Source organism: Panthera leo, chromosome E2 (assembly GCF_018350215.1).
Source record: "Panthera leo isolate Ple1 chromosome E2, P.leo_Ple1_pat1.1, whole genome shotgun sequence".
NCBI classification, from domain to species: Eukaryota; Metazoa; Chordata; class Mammalia; order Carnivora; family Felidae; genus Panthera; species Panthera leo.
In genome coordinates, this window is record NC_056693.1 from 51,214,117 (window position 1) to 51,229,185 (window position 15,069).

The 15,069-nt window shown below is 50.8% G+C and overlaps 1 protein-coding gene across 1 annotated transcript in view; it reads right to left on the reverse strand.

The window, feature by feature from the left end:
* The window catches only part of ADAMTS18 (ADAM metallopeptidase with thrombospondin type 1 motif 18), a 140,701-nt gene extending 128,380 nt beyond the window's left edge, over window positions 1-12,321 (reverse strand). The window contains exons 1-3 of the mRNA XM_042917927.1: window positions 12,232-12,321; window positions 12,045-12,129; window positions 8,996-9,324 (exon numbers count right to left, since the gene is read on the reverse strand). Of these exons, the coding sequence (XP_042773861.1) occupies window positions 8,996-9,324; window positions 12,045-12,129; window positions 12,232-12,321 (504 nt within the window). The remainder of the gene's footprint in view (window positions 1-8,995; window positions 9,325-12,044; window positions 12,130-12,231) is intronic.
* Between the last annotated feature and the right edge of the window lie 2,748 nt (window positions 12,322-15,069).

A 15,069-nucleotide genomic window follows, 5' to 3' on the forward strand; every position in this document is an offset into this window, starting at 1 on the left:
GAGACCGTGGGAACAGGCTTCCACAGAAACGACTTGATGTAACTGAAAGGGCACTCCTGGGTTTGTGGACAGAGATGGGTAGGAAGCCCAGGCAAATAGTATGGGTCATGAAAGCTTTAATGGGCAGTGCTCACTGGGCCGGTTTATATTTGGACTTCACGAATTCATCGGGACCACCTTCTCTTCAACGGTCTATCGTTGATGGTGGGAAACCGTGCAATTTTACCAGCACATATGCTCCACTGGAGAGAATCATTCACCTGACTTTCTTGGGCTCAACAAAGACAAAGGTGAAATGAGTTCTCAGTAACTATGCGTGATTTACAACCAATCAGAGCCAGTAATAGCCAGTGACGTTGGGTGGCTAGGATCAATCTCAGCAAGGAAATTTCTGGCCATAGCTAATGTCTAGTGTGTGTGTGATGCCTCAGCTTTTCACAAAGGCGGTCTCTCGGTGTCTCTCTCTCGGGAAATATAGAATCGCATGCAACTAAGAAGACTCATCCATATGCATGCCCTTTTCAGCAACAGCAAAAGACCGGAAACAAACCTATTGACCAGAAGGGAATAATATGCAGCAGTTGAAAGAATAAGATAGATGTACGCATACCAATACAGAAGGAACTCCCAGATATATGTTATTCCCAAGCACTCCCCCTTCCCATCACAAAAATGCTTCAGGAAAAGTGTTGGCTAATACAACCTATGGACATTTTAAATGTGCACATGAGCGCACGCATGCGCACACACACACACGCACACACACCCCACCAGACGTAATAAACTCTAGTTTCAAAAGGAGATTCAAACCCATGCCTGCAATCCTTGGCTTGCTGTGCATCACCCCTCACTTCCTTTTAGGCATTAACTCACATATCATGACGTAAGTGAAGACAAAATTTGGTCTTGTTTGGAAACACAGAGGAACGGAGCACGGCCCCGAGGCTACCGGAGAGATGAGAGAGGGAATCAAGTCCAAAGCCCCACACACGTGCTCTCACACAGCATATAGGTTCCAACTGTGGTGTCACCGCTGAGTAAGGCACCTGAGACACCAGGCACCCAAAGAAACGTTGGACTCCTCTCCAGAACTCAGGAGGCACAAAAAGAGCAGAGTCAGAAGAAAGACAACAGTGATGACATCATTGGGTACCTCGGGTCCCGCCTTGCTCAAGGCTAGCCATCCTAGGACAAGGACGAGGGTGGGAAGGATGAATGTGAGTGATCTCTGAGCCAAAAAAAAATGTATTTTTTAGGCTTAACCTAGCTCGAGGTGGAGCTATTCTACCCGCCAGTGAAGCTTCCCAGGACATACCAGAATGTTCTACGTTTGGAGCCACACTAGCCACCCTGCCTGCCCTCTTAGCATACATATCGGCTGGTGCTAGTTAGAGCGTAGACAGTCACACTTACGTGCCGCGATGCATCCATAAAGCAAAAACAATTGTCCCAAAGATGTTCCAGCCGTCCCGTCTCCCCTGAGAAGATTCTTCGCGGACACACTCAGGACGCTAATTCAGTCAACAGTGCCCGTTGGGTGGGACCATCTGTGAAGGTTTTTCTTGCCTTTACTCAAATGGACGCCTCGGCTCTACCCGAGGATCCACAGAAATCTCAGAAGTGGGGCCTAAAAATATGATGCTGGGGTTTTTTGTTTGTTTGTTTGTTTTTAGGTGCCTCGGTCCTTTTGTAGTGCGTGGGGGCCGGGGAGGGGCGTATGCCACCTTAGACCTTGAACACCCCTATGCTCTCTGGTGGTTAAATCTTATGAAGGCCTCAGTCTGTGTCTTAGCTGAATCCTCCTCTCTCCACGGCCCCAGTTTTAATAACGAAAGGAAGTGCTCAATAAATACAAACTATTATTACCGTGGCTACAAGTTTCCTGCCTGCGGGTGGTAAAGAGGACTGGCATTAGCCAACGTTGGAAACACCTTTACGGAAGGAGGTCCGCAATCATGGCAATTATTACTCTCTCATTACCACTACCAACATCATTACTAGGCGCTAGGCGCTGTTTTAAGCATTGCACCATTCCGTATTTTCCTTCCAAGTCAGCATCCATAAGCCCCATTCTCCTCATCTCACCAATGAGGAAATGAAGCGTGGAGAGGTCCGTGATTTGACCCGAGTTACGTGGTTACTGAAGGCCAGAGCCGGGACTTCCGAGTCTGAGCTCAAAGCCAGTACACCACGCTCTCTACCATGCATGCCTCCATCCAGACCTTCACGTGTTGGCTGATCTTTCCCCGTCATTCTTCACCTTTCTCTTGCTTCCCTCCTTCATGGTGGATCACGTAGTGGTTACTTGCTCCGATAAAATCTCCAAATATCCTCTGCAGGGTGTTGCCACCACCCAGGTGCCCTCTTCCCCTTTTGACAGGCTTGAGGAGGCTCCAGGACCAGCGTGCCATTGCCATCTCCTTCCCAGACCCCCTCCTAGTCCAAAGCCAAGGGTAATGAAGGACGGGGCGCCCAGCATGTGCCAGGCTAAGTGCTCCTCATGTGTCGCCACAGTCCCCCGAAAGCGACAGAGTTACATCCACGTTACAGGTGAAAAACAGGTGCAGAGGCACGCAGAAAGCCCAGCACTCACAATCCTGGAGGCTGGGGGTTACGCTCCTCTGGCGGCCACCCTCTCACAGCCAGAGAGCCCGGGGGGAAGAGTCAGCCCTCCACCCTCCCATGTGAGCACCCCTCAAGTCAGCCTCGGGACCCTGCTCTTTGGCAAGAACCTTGGCCCTGTTTTCAGAAAAAAAGAAATTAGCTGGCATTTTGCTACAAGTATTGCTTAGAGCAAATCATGGCTGAAGAGTGGCCAGAAAGAAAGAAAGAAAGAAAGAAAGAAAAACATCTTTTTACCCTTGATAAATCAATACCCTAAGAAAACATCTCTGATTTGGATCAGCCTGTATCCAAACACTTGTGAATACAGCCCAGTCTAATCCTTAATTTCACATGATCCTCTCAAGTGATTGAGAAGTTCCAAGGGGGTGTATGTAATTCAGCAAACCCCTGCTTAGCTAACAAGTTGCCACAAAGCAAGACAGCGGAGTCTCTTTCTGCACGTCTGGACTAAAGTCATTTAACTTCAGCCCTTTTATGAACGGAAATCAGCTTTCTAAAGACTGTAGGGAAGGCAGTGGCCAGCAAGAGACAACTCAATGGCTGAGCCTTCTGAGTCATAAAATGACTCTGAAAAGGGGAGATCAAAGCTGTCCTACCGCCTAAGGAAACACAACCGCTTCCAAAGCTCCTCGCAGGGACCGGGGCTCTCTGGAGAGCAGTCTAGAGGCCACCGCTAACAAAGGCATGAGGACACGGGGGCAGCCAGCCACGGAGGAGAAACACCACTTATGGTTTAATTGTTGGAGACAACAAGAGAAGAAACGAAAGAAAGCTGAGGGACAAGAACTAGGCGGTGTGTCAGGACTTGAAGCCGGAGGGATCTCCTGTGCACTTTCCGCTGAGCCCCTGATGCAGTGCTGAGCCTGGGTCCTGACTGGAGACGAGGGGAGACGGCGGCCGAGCAGTCCTCCGCTCTTCGCCAGCTGGGTGCTCGCTCACTGTTACTCATCAAAGGTAGAGTACCAAGTACACTGAATACCCATCTGGGGAGGGGAGCAATACGGCGGAAGTTCCCACAAGCCTTGTCACTTGATCCTCACATGGTGAACGGAGCTTGGTGCTCGAGTTTGTCAAGCAAGGGGTGTATTTCCCCAACGGGAACACATGGAAATTAGGTTTATCAGGCACCCGCAAAGTGCAAGTAATCTTAGAGCTAGAAATTGCTCTTTTAGGGTGAACCACAGAAATCTGGACAAGTTACTTATGAAAGTACACCTTCAAGAGAGGGGAGCAGCCCAATTAGTATTAGAATTCCACCTCTGGGAGCTTCGCAAGCCACAATCCATATTAGCATATTAAAAGGTGTGGACCCTATTACAGAAAAGACTTCTCCTAATTGCATTTAAACCTAAGGTTTCCTTAACTCTATGGGAATATATGGCCACTTATATGGTCATGAAATCCTTTTATTCCGGGAACATCTCCCCCCCCCCCCCCCCCGCCCAGGTTAGAAATCAATACGTAATAGATCTTTTTTGGGAATCATCACTTCGATTTTCTTGTTAGTACCAGACTGTCAGTTAGGAAAATTCTAGGCTTAAACAAATGTCCTTAAAGTAGGGCATTTCTAAGTTGCTAATATGCTAATGTGCACAGTAGATCTCCCAGAGGTGGCTTTTAGTACTATTTGGCTATGCTTCCCCCATTTTTAAAACCCTACGCCGTGAACTTCTTCTATAAATTAGAACATGGCATCCAACGTGCTTGTGACTTTATCCGCTGTACCCTGACAGGTGCCTGACAGAAGCTAATCAAAACTTGTTGAATAAAAGGATAATCTTTCAATGTGTCTTTTCAGTCTGTTCTTAAAACACGACATTTCCACTAAGTTTTAGACATGGTATCAGTCTGTCAAACCAAAAGCAATTATTTTTTTTTTCCCAACAGCAGTTATTAAAACAATTTGCCTATTTGTTCAACGTCTTGATCCAATGGTTCTCTACTGTTAATATGCATTAGGAGTCACTTGGAGAATTAGAAAAACACACATTCCTGAGCTTAGCCTCTCTGACCTTCTGTTGTGGGTAAAGAAATTCAAATTTTCAACACCTCAGGCAAAGTTAATGCAGCTGATCACACTCTGAAAACCACTGTCCTGATTAAAAAAAAGAAAAAAAAAAAGGAGCTCTAAGGCAAAACATTTTTGAGCAGAAAGGCCTTTTTGGATCTCCCAGCATGGAGGCAGAAAGGTACAAGTTTGTTCTACCAACCCAGAAGACAAAATTAAGAAATACAGGTGAAAGTCATAAAAAGGTAGGTGGTAGTTCAACATCAAGAAGCGAATGCTAACAACAACATGGGCTTCCTGGACGTAATGACCTTCCCATGGCTGTGTTACTGGAAGAGAGGCTAGATATGGTAGGAGGAATGTACATGGCAAATGGTGATTGGGTTAATCTGCACCCCCAAGATTCTGGGACAAAGGCTGCAAACCCAAGGCACCCTCACAGAGTGCGAGGCAGTCAGATGTAGGGGGCAGTGAGGGGTTGGAGTAGGCAAGTTCCCGTCTAAATGCACTCAAAACCCCAAAAAATAATAATCATGCCGGGACACCGCGGGAGGCAGGATTCACCCAGGGAAGTTTGCAACTTCTGTTCTGTCCCTTGTTCTAAGTAAATAATGGCCTGCTCAACTCCTGAGTAAAGCGAGCCCTGTCAGTCGTGGGGAGGGGAGTGCATTTTAAGCAAATACTCGAAGGACAGTTTAATTCTGAATTATTGAGGGAAATTCCCTGCCAGAGACATCCTCGCTGGAATACGCACATACACATGTATATACATAGGCATCTATTACATGATTATAACCTTCCTACCCTTTCTCATTCTCTCCTGGGGCTTCCCTGGCGACCGAGATAACAGGTTAGTTCTTCCATGGGTACTTTGTTATGGAAAGGTGACCTATTGTCCTGAGACACACTGCATTGCACTCCAGGAAGTTGCTGTAACCTCTAAAGGCATTCTGAGGCCAGTCATCCAGCTCCATGAGGGTAGAAACCCTGATGCAGAGCCTTCCAGTGGAAGAGACTCTACCTATCAGTCTCATTCGGCTCCTGTCAGCTTCTACATCAAGGCAAGAAGAGTTGCTCGTCTCCTTTAGCGTGTTAACCCTGCTGAGTCTCTCCAAAAAAGCATGGAGAGGTTTGCCCCTCTCGTGAACTCTTCCATTATTCACTGCTCGGAAGCCATCAGAGTAGCTGCTAATGAACTTTAGCAAAGGTATAACCCTTTGTTTGGCCAAAGGAGGGCAAGGTCTATGACTCCTAAGGGGCTGGAAGGATGAAGAAAGTCTTCCTCCTGCCACGATTATTCCTCCCCATCACCCTCTCTCCCTGTTTCTAGTGAAGCGTCTACCTCACCGTGGTACCTCAGATGATCTCACCGTCTTCACTACTGCCGTTTGATAGTGCTTCATAAGCAGGTCAATGCCTTGTTAGAGAATCGTAGCCATCGTAACAGAGAGGTCACACCAGCAGAGCGGTGTTTTTGCTCAGAATTCTGGTTTCTATTGACAGAGAAAAGGGAAAAACACCACAGCGTAGGCTGGAAGCATTAATGCCATCTGTCTGCAGGATAGAGACGGATCACAAAAGAGGACATACAGATGGCCGTTGGGCAGAAGAAACGGTACTCGACTGCAATCACCACCAGGACACCACAAACTAAACCCGTCATGGGGAACCACGTCATGCCCATCACTCCGGGAGCTAAAATGGAAACCAGAGACAACAGTAAGTGTCGGCGAGGATGTGGAGTGACTGGAGCTCCCAGACCCGCTGATGGCAGGTGCCAAGTGGCACAGCCACACCCAACAACGCGTTGTTAGGTTCCGACAGGAACGTGAAGGCTCCCCTTCCGACAGGGGTCCACAGGCTCACCACGAGGCACAAACAAGAATGCTCAGCGGTATTCCAGAATAGCCCAAACCGGAACGCTGAGACGCCCACCGACCTCTAAATGGAAACCTGGTGAAATATTCACGCGGACGAATACTGTATAACTTTGCCTTATGCAAAATATTAAAATGGGCAAAAGTAAGCTAAGTTAGAAGTTAGGACAGTGGTTACCTCTGGGGGTGGGGGTGGGGGTGGGGTAGGGACCGGGGAGCGGACACAGGGGGATCGTCTGGGACACTGGGAATGTCTTGTTTCATCTTGCTGGCGGGTACATGGGTGCAAACTGTGTGAAAGTTCATTAGGCTGTGCTCTATGATTTTTGCCTTTTTCCACATGTTCATTTTGCACGTTTCCGTATACACATTATACTTCAACACAGGGCTTCAAAAATTAACTCAGAGTGGCGTCCAGTTTCTCAGTTGTGGTTTTTTTTCCCCTTTCATGTTTCTTTCTTGTTGTTTTTTTCTCATCAAGTTTGGGGGGTATGTGTTTGTGTTTCGTAGTCGTTTGGCAGGGTCACGGAGAGGTGGGGATCGGCTTGATTCTCACCCTACCCCATACCAAGTGGGCCCTGCCAGGGTCAACAAATCGGCTAATCAGAGTCAGATGCCTAGAGATGGCAGTGGTCTGAGAAGTTATTTTACATGATGCAGGAGAGGAAACTGAGACCTAGAAAAGTTATTTAACTGATTACATGCAGCTGGCTTCTGGAGTAGGGGAGACAGAATCCAAATGTCATGATTCCAACCCACATTGGCCTCATCCACAGGCGCATGTGGCCGTCAATTCTCTCACATCCATCACAACGATGGAAATTTTTCACTTGCCTCATTCCCGTTTGTTAAGCGATCATTTGCTCCCGGTGACTCTCCTCCCCAGGAGAAATCAACTGACATCTATTGATACGAGGCAACCGAGCAGATTTCCTGTCATTCACAGAGGGGGGAATCCCAAGAGAGGTACGTGAGGTGGCTAAGCGTTGCCGGAACTAGAACCGCCAGGGAGCGATTATTCCCTGCCAGGAACCGCTTCGCATCGTCCGTGTAAGAAGTCGCCTAATCCCCACAGCTCTGTACTGTAAACCCTCTTGTTATTTCCACTCTAGAGATGAAGACACGAAGGCATATGGAGGTTCTTAACTTGCACCTAAACGGTGTTATGTGGAATGGGATAGTTTAAGCCACTACAGTGAGGTGCCTCCACTCCCGAAGGCATTAGGATACAGGAGCAGACAAGAGACGGGGGAAATAGGAGTCAATGCCCGGAAAAGAGCAGAAGACCCATCACCATCAAGCCCAACAACACCACCACCACCAACAACAAAACGCCAAATCTATTTGTGGGTGTGCGTAGCCACGTCATTAATGAGTCATGGCGGTCATTTACATGGATCAAGCTCAGCTGGGAACTGTCAAATCTTTGCCTCACTCGACACTGCAAAATTATACCAAAGAACACCAAAACTCTAGTTGTGATGAAAGGTGATAGCTGCATTTCAGGCCACGCTATGAAAACAAAGTTGAATAAGAAAGTTTCGACTGGCGCAGAACGTGGGAGTTTTCATTCACCGGCACCTACACCTCCCGTCCCGCTCCTTGCTCGGTGTCCTGATTTACCGTGCACGTTACGAACGACATCGCCACTTGGGCTTTCCCACACTTCTTCCGGCCATGCCAGGGCATGGCCAATGATGTGTTTGAACACACACACACACACACACACACACACACACACGCTTATTATGTCCGTGCAAGACACTTCTCAACGGCAGTGCGAACCCAGAGCCGCATTTACTGCCTCGTAGATTTGACCGAATCCTGAGGCAAGTATCATTTTACACCAACAGCCTTGGCCTGGAGCTCAGCTGTCGAGGATCGCACAGAGAGGAAATGACGCTCGTCCCCAATACTTTTTAAGTGCTCTGCCTCCCTGGATGCCACACTCAGTCCTGCCAGTCCTCAAACACACCACACCACACCACAGTCTAAAAGGATGTCTTGTGCGAGCAGGACACGAACAGCTTAGTTCAAAGAAAACAAAGGGCCTCCCTTCTACAGTGAAGGTTGGGCTTAACGGGGCTGCTGAACACAATTTTGCATTGAAATACAGTTTTCCCGTCTCAAAGCAGTGTAGAAGCATGCAGCTTGTTAGATTTATATAATGCCTGGGTCTCTTAAGACTTTACAAAGCGAATGGCATCCATCAAATTAATTTCCTCAGGGATCGTCTCAAACACAGAGAATAAAGAGGCCCAGACCATTAAACATCAAAAGAATGTTCTAAATGGTAATTAAAGTTCTATTCTATTTTCTTTTTCTGGGAGCAGATTAGATTAATTGAGAATATTAGAAGTATCAAAGCTGACAGTGTGAATGTGTCGAGCTGGCTGGAAGAACACTTAATATTGCAGACATCTGTTCGTTCGAGTTCCACAAAACACAAGAAAGGGGGAGTCGACCCAGCGTGCGGGGTGCTTACCAAGCCGGCACACGTAGACACAGCGACAGAGGAGAAGCTGTCATTTCTGATAAATCCCTGATAGAAGCATCGTTGCACTGCGGGTTCCGGAGTCTCCAAAGCACCATCATTTCCAAGTACCTGGACAATAAAGTGACTGCTCAAAATCGCCGAGGGCTTCAGTTCTAAATGTAGTTCCTGTCCAAATGCTGAAAATCGGTAATGCGGGGAGCTGCCGGCACTCCCCGCCGATCGCTTTTTCCTGCCGTTGTGCAAAATGTCGTGTGAAATATACGACCCGCCTGAGTCCACTTCCACCGGCGTGACAAAGACGTAATCTGCAACGGGAAAGTTTTAGCTGTCAGCACCCGGTACCCATAGTGCCAAAGGCTCGCTTTCCAACAGGCTGGCGGGGAGCAAAGGACAGCTCAAAGGTATCTTTGTTTCCACTGCCCTGCACCTCGCATAACGGGAACTCAGAGCCGCTCCCGAAGAGGAGAACTCTGTGGCTTTTGCAAGGAGCTCTGTGACGGGGATGCCTACCAAAACGAGAAGTCAAGCACGATCTTCACGAATGCCAAGAATGTTTGCGAGAAAATGCCACAACTCTCTCTCATGGTCTGGAGACAGAGAGAGATGAACTGGAGTCTGGGAGCTGCAGAACCATCCGTACATAAAAAGTGATCTTTTGGACACAAAATAAATACAGAACCGCAGAAGTAAAGAAATGCATCAATTTTTTTTTCGAGGAGATTAATATCTTCATGCTTAAACTGAACTGGGAGCATAGGGGGAGGCAGAGTTTAAATTTCAAATGATAACTCCCAGTGCTGAGTAACTTGAGATGCTATCTCAGATAACGAGCAAATACTGGCAGTTTCAGATTTCCGAGAGCAACTACGTGTGATAATAAAACCCCAGTGCTTGTATTGCTCTGAATGTTTTACTCTGAGCTTTTCCAGGGACAATCCCATTTCACTGTAAGCACAAAATACAGTGGATGCATTAAAAAATGTCTCAAAATTGTCAGAACTTTCCTATTGAGTCTGATGTTTAAAATTGCTCAGACATGTTGGTGAGGGAGGGAGTATCAGTCAGGGGAACACCTGGAAGGCACGTTTAAAAATACTTTCCCCATTGCTCTCTAGAGCAGCACTAATTGCTGCTTGCAAAAAAACAAAAAAAAAAAAAACAAAAAAAACAAAAAAACCCACCAACTATTTGCTGCTGGAAAACCGAAGCCAGCACACGGTTTTCTATCACAAAATGCTGAGACCGAGAACTACCATCACAAAAGGATTTGGAACAGACCTTCTGCGTGTTCGAACACACTCCGCTTTTCTAGGCACAGAATGGGAAACTAATTTGGAAAGTGTTTAGAACGATTCCGAATAACTAAGAGGGATGTTGGAGTCACTTGGGTCCCTGGTTACTGGAGGAGGAAAAGAGAGAGGAATTTCCCTTTTCCCAAGAGAGTCAACAACCAAATAAGAAAAGCTCAGGAATGAACTGGTAGGTGAGAGGGATCCACGAGCGATAGGCTAATTGAGCCTCCGTTTGGAAAAATAAAATCCCAACATGACGATAATTTTCAACTGTGTTCTTCTGTGTATGAACCACCTGTGGCTCTGGTTGCTTGAGCCACTACCCTTCTCTCAGTCTTCTTTACATCCTGCCTCTCCCATTTTCTCAACTCCTCTGACTAGAAATACTATCTCTGACATGCTTATTAAAAAATAACTGGGAAATAAGTTTTCCTCCTCTTACCCTTAAAAAACTGAGCAGTTGTGTTTTTTTACACTACTTCTGTCTTAAAACTGTTACATTGCTTTCCAGGAATGTGACTCTTGATTAAATGCAACTTTTTCTTATTAATAAACCACCTCCTTTCTCCACCGTGCTAAAACCCAAGTGTGGAAACTGGGCCAGCGCATGCGCCAGTCTCTGCAGGAAGATGTTTCTGACCTCCTTCCCCAAACCCACCTGAAACTCTGCCTGCTCTTGGCTAGGAGGCCATGGGTAGCCTCATCCAGCCAGCCCTCTAGGCCATCAGCCCACAAATCCCCCTGCCCCAGAGGGAGCCTCCAGCTTTTTGACCTCTAATCGAACAATGAGGGGTTGTTTTAGAAACTCCAGTCAGCCTCTCTGGTTGGACAAACGGTGAATTTCTCAGGAGTTAATTCCTGGCTCTGTCCCCTCCCTTCATCTCACCCACATTTTCCCCAGCCTTGACGCGGGGACTCTGCCATTTCCCCTCTCCCCAATACGCCTGGCTCTCCCACAGCAGGAGGGGACCCTGCAAGGCTAACACTCCTAGAATCCGGGTTGGTCATCAGGTTGTGCTAGACATGTGGATGAGCTGTGCTCCCGTAGCTGGTGGAAACAATGGCAACCATCAGGAAGTTAATAAATGACAGAAGGGAAGGGTGTTCTCTGGAGGTTTTTGGCTGGGAACCTCAGAAGAGATAAAGCCCCCAGAGACCTCCAGCTTACCTGCTCTCCTCCTTCTAAAAGCAGTCCTTGGGCATCCATGACCCAAGGGCAGGAAAAAGGAGAGAAGGAAAGGAAGAGAAGGAACACAAGTGGAGAGGAAAAGGAGGAGGAGAGACGGGGAAGGGGAGGTCTCGCATTTTTTCACTCTTCCCCCCCCCCCCCCACAAGCATTAGTTCCCACAGGCTTTCCCAGAAAAGGAAGGAAATAAGGAAGGTGCCTTCTGCTACCAACCAGAATGTCCCCTTCCTAATTTCTCACCGCACTATGTTTTTTAAACAAGCCGTCTGTGACCCAGGGAAAGTATTGTTTTCTCAATTATGCGACTTTCAGCTCAAGACAGTGATTCTTTTGATAAGTTCAGAGACCTTGCCACATCACCCCCCCCCCCCACCCCCCGCCCCGCCAAACAGGAACCCTTTCCAGGACGGGCACACACCTGCCAGGTCGGGGCGGGGAGGGGAGGGGGGACGCGGAACGCGCCTTCCCACTTTCCCCTCTTTCGGGGAGGGGGGGGGGGGGGAAGAAGGGACAAGTGCCCGGGAAGGCCCTTTCTCGGGGTGGGGAGCAAATACGAACCGACGTTTAATCCGCCGCCGCCGCCGCCGTCACTGGCTAGGGCTGCGGCGACCGACGCACAGCAGAGGCAGCACAGCTGGAGCGCCTGCAAGAGAAAAGGTGACACCGCGCGTGAGGGGCGCGGCGGGGCTGGCGCCGGGCGCCCCCCGCCCCCCCGCTCTCGGCGCGCCCCTCGGCGGGCACCTGCCTTGGCCACGCGCCCCAGCCCCGCCGGAGCCCGCGGCGGGCCCGAGCGGGCGGCGGGCAGGGCGCACGCGAGCAGGAGGGCGCACTCCATGGTCAGGTGCGGGCGCGGCGGCTGCGGGCGGCCGGACGCGGCGGGCGGAGCGCACTGGCGGCGCGCATTCTCCCCGCCGGCCCGGAGCGCGGCGCTCCAGGTGCGGCGCCAGGTGGGAGCCGCCGCCGCTCACCTCGCGGGCCGCGCGCGCCGGGGCCTCCCCTCCTCCGGCCGCCCGCGCGCCCTCCCTTCTGCCGGCGCCGGCCCGCGGAGCTGCCGCCCGCCGCTCCCGGGAGGGGTGGGGTGGGGGTGGGGGGGGGCGCACGGGGCGGGGGTGGGGGCTCCCCGGGGCGGGCGCGCGCCTCGGAGCGCAGACGGCCGGGGGACGCTGTCCGTGCCTGCCCGCCCGCTCGCCCGCCAGTCTGCGCGTCCGTCTGTCTGTGCGAGCGTCTGAGGCTCCCGGGGAAAGCAGCGCCAGCTGGCTCCCCCGGCGCGCCGAGCCGAGCGCCCGCCTCTCCACCGCACGGTGATTGGCGACCAGCGGCTCCCGGGCCCGTCCGAGCCCCCGGGCTGGTGCAAGGGCGTGGGATCCCCGGCTCCCGCTCGGAGGGAGGAGGCGGAGGGGGAGGGCCCTGGGGGAGTGGCGGGGGGAGGGAGGGGGGAGCGCCCGGGTCCGGCTCGGAAAACGTAATTTCGGCGCACGGAGGGCCGAGCTGGGAGGGGGCAGGCCCAGGTAAGCGGCGCGACTCCCCTCGCTGCCTGTGCAGACTTCTCTTGGACAAGTCTTCCGGCGACACAGCCGAGGTATTTCGCGCTCCGAACGCCTCCCGAGCGCCAGGTGCTTTGTCTCCATTTACCTCAAGGCCCTGCTTGGCAAGGGGGGGAATTGTTAACCCCTTGATAAAGAAGAGGAAACTGGGCTCGGCTGGGCTCCCGAGAGCCCACCCGAGGGACCGGGGAGCTGGCAAACGTGGAGGAGCCCGGGGGCCGGGACCCTGAGCCTCGTCGCTGCCTACGCGGCGCACGGCAGGCTGGCGGTGGGCCACCGCTTCTCATCCTTCTCATCTTTCTCCCTTCTCCCAGGGACCATGCCTCCAGCTCCTCAAGACGGAATCCCCGGCCCCCAGCACCACGACCCGCAGAACTCGGCCGGAACAAGCGGTACCTGCCGTCGCGGTGAACGTGCGTCTCGTTTGCCGCGCGCCCGTTCTTGACTCAATACATTCGTTTGATCTTGGGATCCCTCCTGCCGGCGGTGATGAACGAAATATGTTCTCACAGGCCAGTGGGAAAGACGGCGATTGGGTTCCTCGACGGCGCTAGAACCCAAATGGTCGCAAATACTATGATGGAGGGGAATAGGTGCCTACATGAGAAAGAATGCCAGCAGAATCTAATTTAGCTGGAGTGGGGTTAAGAGTGTCTGCGCGTCACGTGTCTCTTTGGAGTTGGCATTCCAAGGAAGACCAAAGGGAGTGGGTTGATTTTCCCAGGGAAGAGAGGAATAAGGTCTTGTGTGCCAGGAGAGGGAGCACAAGGTAAGTGGAGGTCTTCCAGGGTGAAAAGGGCCAAAGAGTTACAGGCCAGAGGGAGAGGCGGAAAGCTAATGGCCACATCAATAGGACCTGGCGGGGTGGGGAGAGGAAGCGTGAAGGAACCTGTTAGATTCCAGATGTGAGAGACAGAGAGTGGAGAGGATAACATTATCTCCTAAAAAGTCTCAGGGGCTCCTGGGTGTCCCAGTTGGGTAAGCTTCGAACTTCGGCTCGGGTCAGGATCGCACAGTTCCGGAGTTCAAGCCCCGCGTTGGGCTCCTCACTGATGCCGCAGAGCCTGCTTGGGATCCTCTCCCTCTTCCTCTCTCTCCCTCTCTCTGCCCCTCCTCTGCTCGTTCGTGCTCTCTCTCTGTCTCAAAATAAATAAACTTAAAAAAAAAGTCTCAGATTTTGTGTGGATATGGATTGGAGGGGCTGAGGCAGGGCCGGGGGGCAGGCAAACTTGCTAGAATTAAGGTAAATAACTCGGGCCTCTTGGACCAGGATGGTAGCAGGAGAGGCGGATGTGGACCCTGCCCCGACCCTAAGAGTGCCGAGGTGGCTAAGATGAGGTCCACATCACAGCTTACGATGAGTGAGAGCTCAACACGCCTGGTCGGTTTCACCGGTCGCAGCAGAGAGGAGGTGGGTGGGGGCTGCAGATCCAGAGCACGTCTGCTAGGGAAGGCCCTGAAGAAAGGCCACACGGGGAGGAAATCCAGATGGAACAAACCAGGTGGGTTTCCCCGCGTGATCTGTTTAAGCTCTTGTGGCCTCGATCTTATAATCAGCGGAATAGGAATACACACAAGGCATTAGAAGGGTATCTCCAGGATTGACTCTGTTTTTCTAAGCACTTTATATATACATGGGCTCTAAAGGGGAGAACAGGGGATACACTGTACTTCTGTTCCTTCATACATCCGATGTCAAATTTGAATGTGCATGACAGTCACCTGTGATGCTGTCTTCCTATGCAGATTCCCAGGCCATGTGCCATGGAAATTCTGAGCCAGGAGATTTGATGTAGGGCTCACATATGCATCTGTGGCAAGCACCTGTGGGCGATTCTAACACATGTGACTTAAGCACTTTAGTAAGAAAAGAACTGGGCACCAAGGGTGTGGAGGTCTCCTCTTGAACCTGATATAAATGGCTCATCCCTCTTCTCCCATACCCTAGTAAACCTTTGCCCTGGGTAAATCCCAGCCCTCCACGGTTTGATACAGAAACCAAGATCCATTTCTCACATACTCATAGCTCAGGAGATCAT